The sequence below is a fragment of the Rhincodon typus genome, chromosome 24 (genome assembly GCF_021869965.1).
Source record: "Rhincodon typus isolate 14 chromosome 24, sRhiTyp1.1, whole genome shotgun sequence".
NCBI lineage: Eukaryota > Metazoa > Chordata > Chondrichthyes > Orectolobiformes > Rhincodontidae > Rhincodon > Rhincodon typus.
The window spans coordinates 25250153-25256956 of NC_063355.1; the positions used below are offsets into that span (position 1 = coordinate 25250153).

The following is a 6804-nucleotide window of genomic DNA, read 5'->3' on the forward strand; positions in this document are numbered from 1 at the left end:
GCCCGAAACGTCAGCCTTCCTGCTCCTCTGATGCTGCTTGGCCTGCTGTGTTCATCCAGCTCTGCACCTCGTTATCTCAGATTCTCCAGCATCGGCAGTTCCTACTATCTCTGATAAAATTAAGGATATTCCCTTTTACAGGGCAAGGAAACAAAGTTATAAGAAATGCATGTGTGTAAAATCTGGTAAAGTGAAGACACTGGTGTCAAAAATGTGAAACCAGCATTCTATCAAAATCAGGAAATTATACCTTGACATACTGGGTAGCAGATCTGGCTCCATAGTATATATGAATAAGCCAAAGTTGTGCGTTACTTTAGAAAAATTATAATTTGTGCCCCACTTTCTCAGTTTCTTTTTTAATTATCATTCTTTTAAACATGACAAGGAATAAAGCAGATTTACAGCTAATTTTCCACAATGTTATTCACATTCAATTTTCAAAACCTGAAGAGAGCTATGTCACAATTGAAAAATTATATAGGTTTTAATAGCATAATAAATAATAAAACCAAAATAATTACCCAAGGCATTTATTGAAATCTGTGCACTTACGTATATGAGGATAAACTGCTGTCATAGGTTGATCTCACGCCATAAGTTTCCTCATTAAATCTGAACATATCATTGGGATCCCAACCATTAGACTGAGGCAAGAAAGAAAAGATTTTTACTAGGAGGAAGGAAACCATTCCACCAACTTTTACTTCAGCACAAAAGATATCAAATCCTTTCACTGTCATAATCATCGATTTTCTAGTAGTATTACTTTAAAAGTATAAGGCCATCCAAATAATTATCTCAAATGGAGATTTATCTTTCATGATACCCAACAGAAATATTACTTCATATATGAAGAAATGATCAATAAGCTCATGCAGCAAGTTATCTTTAAATCCTTGATCCCTAGCAAAATCCAAGTCAGTAATCTGAAATGAAAACAGTACTGTAATGCAATATTACTAAAGGTAGACAGTGTATTTGAAGCAGTGCTTTGTATGAACTTCACTTTGATTTTTCTAGTTTGCTTCACAACCACATCTGATCAAAAATGAAGTAAAAACTACAGCAAAGCATCACACGTTCACAAAAAAAGTGCAAATTACAAGTAGCCTGAAACAAAGCTTCAAAAGAATTGTAGCTTTCATTCTCAAACGGCGACAAGCAGCAGAATATTTAATATTTTTTCATCCACACAAGATGTGGTGTAACTGAAGAATTCACCCAGTTAACTTCAAAACTAAATCTAACTCCTTAGATTTCTTTGTGGAAAGCATTCAAATATCTTCTGAGCAATGACTCACAATCATAAATGGACTAAGCAAAGCTAATAGGCTGAAAACAGTGAGCCAACTATAGAGAAAGCTTGGCCACTGTCTTAATATAATATTATTTCCTTCCTAAAAATGTAACAATAATGCAACGCTGAGTAAGGAACAATTTAATATATTTTTGGATTTTGTTTTCATGCTCTGAAAATTCAGAATTGAAAGTGCTTACCACATCTGATTCCAGAGCTTCCAAATCTTCATTGGTGCCATCACCACCATCCCATGGTTCTAGATCTTTGTCCTTGTGCTCACCATTTAGTCTAGAGCCTATGGCAGCATCGGTGAAAGCATCTGAAAATAGTTTTTTTTTTAAGAAAAGAGTTTTGTATTAATCTGCAGCAAAAAAATTTTAACAATTTCACAACTAAATTACTTCATTTTCTGGAAACATCTTAAACATTGCTCTAAAATATTAGCTTGAGACCACAGAAATATCTAATGGGTAAACAACTTTACATTCAATCTAAAAAGACACTTTTAAGGTGATAATCAATGCTTGCATTTCAAATTCAGCACCAATAAGAAATTCACATTTATAATTTTCATGTACTCAAATTTAGTATAATGTGAAAAGGCTGCTTTTAGGTATTAGCATACACTAGCAAATGGAAGATACAGATTTGAATATAGTCTCTTTTAGCTTCCAAATGGGGCCGTGCAAGGCAAAAAATTCTAGGCAGAAAGCAGGCAGCCCCAGTAGAAAAATGTTGAGACAAGCAGATGATAGTTACAATCATGTGCTTCCTATTTGTTACCCAGAGTGGAAAAAATAGACCAGCTGCCCACCTGTCCACAATGACAGCATAAAATCTTGAAATACAACAGATAAATGGTTTCAACAAAAGATGTTTAAGTGCAATCCTGGAAAACACTAAAATATCACATGCATGATAAAGACTCAGATCAGATCAGTTATCTAAATGTCTTGTTCCTGCATATACACAATGACTAAACCAAGGAGTTAACACGTGACTGAGGAAAACATGCATTAGGCAAGCAAAATCAGCTTTCTCTCTTGCAATTTGATCTTTTCAGCTCAGAAGTTCATATTTTTTTTTGTACAGCATAAATTTCACCCCATTTTATTTCTGTAGATTTTCAGGAGTATCACTATGTTCCAGGATGAGAACAATGGGACCTATTCTGCTGATAGACCTTACCTAGAACACATTACAGAACACTAAGAGCAACGTATGCCATTTCCCTATCTCCCTAAAAGTGAAATATCATCAAGCTTCCATTTTGTACTTTGCAAAAAGTCAGCTGAGATGGAAAATGCAGCCATTGTCCTGATATCAACAATTTACTTAACATCACATAGTTCAAGGTTCATGCAGGTTTTGTCACTAGCTGATCTCAGTAAGAGCTGCAATTAAGACTATTACAATCAACCACATCTCTCCTGGCCTCAGCACAAAGACCAGGAAATGAAAGTTGATCCAAGAATCACATTCATAGACAAAGGCTCAACACATACTGTAAACTGCATTCATGCATGGAGTCAGGGGAATCAGTATGTTCATCAAATAAACTGCTATTTCCTACGAAGAAGCAGGTAATCAAAATGCCAGTTTACATCTGTGGTAACAGAACACAAACTCAAGGGTCAGTGACTTCATGAACTCACAGGAGAAACTTAGCAAAAAGAAACTTAATTACCTTTCACAATCTTTCAAAGCAAGTACAAGTGTTTAACTTTCAGCACACAAGTTGAGCATTACAAAGTTATCTGAAAAGGGAATACAAGATTCTCATCTTAAATGAGAAACGGGAAGTTTATGATGAATGTTAGTTGGAACTGATGGAATCAATTGAAGGAAAGATAGATCCAAAGCACTGATTAATTTCCAGCCCAAAAAAAAGGGACTGAGGATTATAATTATTGATGAAAAATGGCTGAAACTAACCCATAACATTAGAATATATTTTCATTTGATTCATCACTTGTTCCACAGAAAAGATGCTATAACTTCATAAAATATTCTAATATGAAAGAGGCATCTAGCTTTTATAAGAAATGTGCCAGATCTCTGAAAAAACTATTCATTCATTCCAATTGCCTTGTCTTTCCCTGCTCCTGAAAATTATCAAATATTTATCAACCTACTGATCAAAAGGTGTCATGGATTCTAATTCATTCATAGTTTCAGTTAAACTGCTACACATTTGTGTTATGCTTAAAATAAATTCCCTCGACATCTCCCTTCAGTATTTGAATATTTAAACATTGTTTATATTTACTGGCCTGCAAAAGATGTTTTTCTTTATTTCATTAAAAAATCCTCTCAATTTTGAGCACTTCCAACAATTTTTTTTAAGCTTCTCCCAAAAATAGCCCCAGTTCCTTTGCTGGATGGTTATCTGGCAAGCATCTCAAGTACTATACTTATGTACTTTAAATTGCTCTAGACCCATACGCTGAGGTCATAACTGTCAGCAGAGCCATATCTGCAACATTTGATAAGGGCCATGGGAGACCTGCTTCACAGACTCTGGTGAATAGAGACACAAATGCAAAACCATATCATTTGCTGCAAGGCCATTAACAGTTGATATATGCTACAAGGCAGGTATAGACAGGTACAGTAATTGACAGTCACAGTAAGGGGCCTTCCTGTGGCACAATGGTAGTGCCCCTTCTCCAAACCAGGAGGCCCAGGTTCAAGTCTCACCTGCTCCAGAGGTGTAAAATAACATCTCTAAACAGGTTGATTTAAAAGAAGATGAAATTAAAAAAAAAAGATTGACAGTCACAAACCTGCCTCTATTTTCTTCCAAGTATGCAATACCACCACTACGCAATTAATCAACAACCAAGCACCGAATGGCTGTTATTCGCTCAGTAGTGTCACTTTTTTCGTTCCTCAAAATTGATTTTCCTTTCATTTTGTTTGTTTCTTCTCTCTCTTTGGCTCTTACTTTTCAAAGCATCTAACAAAAAAATCCCCCAAAAGGTGCCACTTACCTCTCAGCACCCACATCTCTTGAAATTCCACATGTATTATAACCTCCCTCCATTAGACATCTCCACAATCTAGACCAAAGCTGCACACAGAACTTGAAGTTATTATGCCAATAATGACACAAATAGCGACCTATGCACTGGTTTCTAAACTGTCAGATCATTATTTGGCATACGTCTGGGAGACAGTGTGTGCTAACACCCAATACAGAAACATTAAAAAGTTTAAAAAACTAAAAAGTGAAATGCTGAAATTCTTTTGCCTGAGGGGAAATCAAATTCAAACAAAATAAGGATGTGGCAGGGAATTAACAAAGCTTTCTTGCTACCTGGCATTGACGATAGAGTATAAAACAACAAATCAAATGTAATGGTTAAATTCATCGTGGAAGATAAGGAAATTGCCTCGGTACTTATTTGAGCTTTAGTGAAGTTGAGAAGAAACTGCAGCTTTTTAAGAAAATCACAATCATGAACCTGGGTTGATAAATTTGGAACTATCAGTTGTTTCCTGTTGGCACAATAACAATCACCTATAATCATCCTGATGAGCACAAAGTAAAATTGGAAGAGTGCAGTATGGGTCAAATGGAGTCAAGCCTCAGTGCTGCATTAAAAACAATTTGAATTCTGTAAGATCTCTCACTTGTATTTGCCAGTTTTCTTTTATTGAACGCAACCAACCTCATTATCCAAAAGTTGAAAGTGTCTCATGAATGTTATCAATGTTTAATTTAGCATAGTAGAAATCGTTTGATACTGTAAACTATTTTCTGAAACATCAAAGGTGGTCTTCAGGGATTATTTACGGTTAGGCTAACCACATTAGACTATCACTCACCAATGTCACATTATAATCAAATTAACACATGTTTTCCTTTCCATTAAAGTAATAACTGCATATATTGCAGGAAACTCTCCAATTCCTCAAGTAATTCTATGATAACAAGCAACGAATACCATACAAAATGAAAGTAGAGCTAAAGTTGTAACTGAGAGCAACAGTAAACTAAAGGTTCCATGATGATGGAATGCATAGCAAGGCACTGTGGAAAGTAACTAGGGATTACATGACTGAATTTGCGTGGTTCTAACAACCATTTATAAAATATCAGAATAGGATTTTTGATTTATAGTATGTCATGGCTCTGAAAATTAGTGACAATGTAACTTAAATAAGACCAATCACTTTATGGACTTCATCTACTACAGATCGCCCAACAGTGGTGCTTGCAATAATAAAAATATCATGTTCCTTCCTTCAAACAGCAAAGCCTTTAGAAATATTACAGCAAAAGCCATGTGATTTGTACAATCACTGAACATGCTAAAAAAGCTACAAATCTTTTGTCTCACTTCAGTAATATTAGATTGCCGTAAACATTGCTGGCAAAGTGCACACAAGTGCCATAATTTGTCTTCTGAAGTGTCACATTTGACTATTTTATTCTGTAAACTATTTGCTGAATCAAGAGTGGTCTTCAGGGATTGTCATTTATGTTCATATATCTATTTAGGCAAACCACATTAACCAATTACTTACCGGCATCACATTACAATCAAAATAATGGGTGTTTTCCAAAAATGCTGAAACATATTTCAGTATTTCCAATGTATATTTTTTTCTTTTTAAAGATTAGTTTAAATAAGAAAAGGCAAGACTTAAAGATTTTTCAAGATGCAGAAATGCTGCTGTGTTACTTTTATGTTTCCCTGCTAAATGCTGATAATGCTTAAATTCACATTTAGAAACTTAAATGCCAATAGAATTCTGCAAATGTTATAACGTGATTTCTAAATGCTGCTACCAGTATGAAGCTGTTGCAAGTTTTTTTTAAATGAGCTGTTTTATGGAGGGAAATCAATAACCTAAAAATAAAGTCCTTTTCAGCTTACCAAATTAAGTAGTTCTTGTTGCTCAATAATCAGGAATTCAGAATAAATCATTACAAGGAGTTTCTCTATAAAATGGAAGTTGTTTCCTACTTGTACCTTTATCTGTTATTGGAAATTAAAATATTTATACAAGCAATTGCACAATTTTACACAACTGTATATAAGTTAAGCTGCCATATTCTTGACTCCTGACTAAAGGTAATTTAGGACAAATGCCGACACGTATTCAAAGAAGACCACTTCAGTTTTAATTTGATATTAAAGTGAAGTTGGTTCCACAGTACATTCCCCAAATACATTAAAATCAGTTCAGACTAAAACTCCAAATGATTGTTCTTAAAGCAGTTATTGAATATTTTTAATAGCTTTGAGCGCCACTTGAATTTTAACATGCAATTTTTTCAAAGATGTACTGCCAGTTTAACTTAGTTCATAAGCAGGTGTTAAGCTTAAGAGTCAGTTTGAAATAAATGGGACAGTGTTAATATACACATATGGTAGAAAAACAAAGTAAACATCAGAATTACCTGTTTCAGATGGAACTACAGAGATCAGAAAGAGAAGGTGGAAAAACAACAATATCAGTAAACAGACATATTTTAAGGATTAAGATGA

The 6804-nt window shown here is 34.6% G+C and overlaps 1 protein-coding gene across 4 annotated transcripts in view; it reads right to left on the bottom strand.

Moving 5' to 3' along the window:
• Positions 1 to 4642, bottom strand: part of atxn2 (ataxin 2) — a 45808-nt gene extending 41166 nt beyond the window's left edge. For 2 of the 4 annotated variants that reach the window (XM_048611402.1, XM_048611401.1), the window contains exons 1-3: positions 4297 to 4638; positions 1501 to 1622; positions 556 to 647 (exon numbers count right to left, since the gene is read on the bottom strand). In XM_048611402.1, the coding sequence (XP_048467359.1) occupies positions 556 to 647; positions 1501 to 1622; positions 4297 to 4312 (230 nt within the window). In that variant the 5' untranslated portion in view covers positions 4313 to 4638. Of the gene's footprint in view, positions 1 to 555; positions 648 to 1500; positions 1623 to 4296 lie in introns of all 4 variants that reach the window. The other 2 variants (XM_048611399.1, XM_048611400.1) reach the window with 2 other exon arrangements.
• Between the last annotated feature and the right edge of the window lie 2162 nt (positions 4643 to 6804).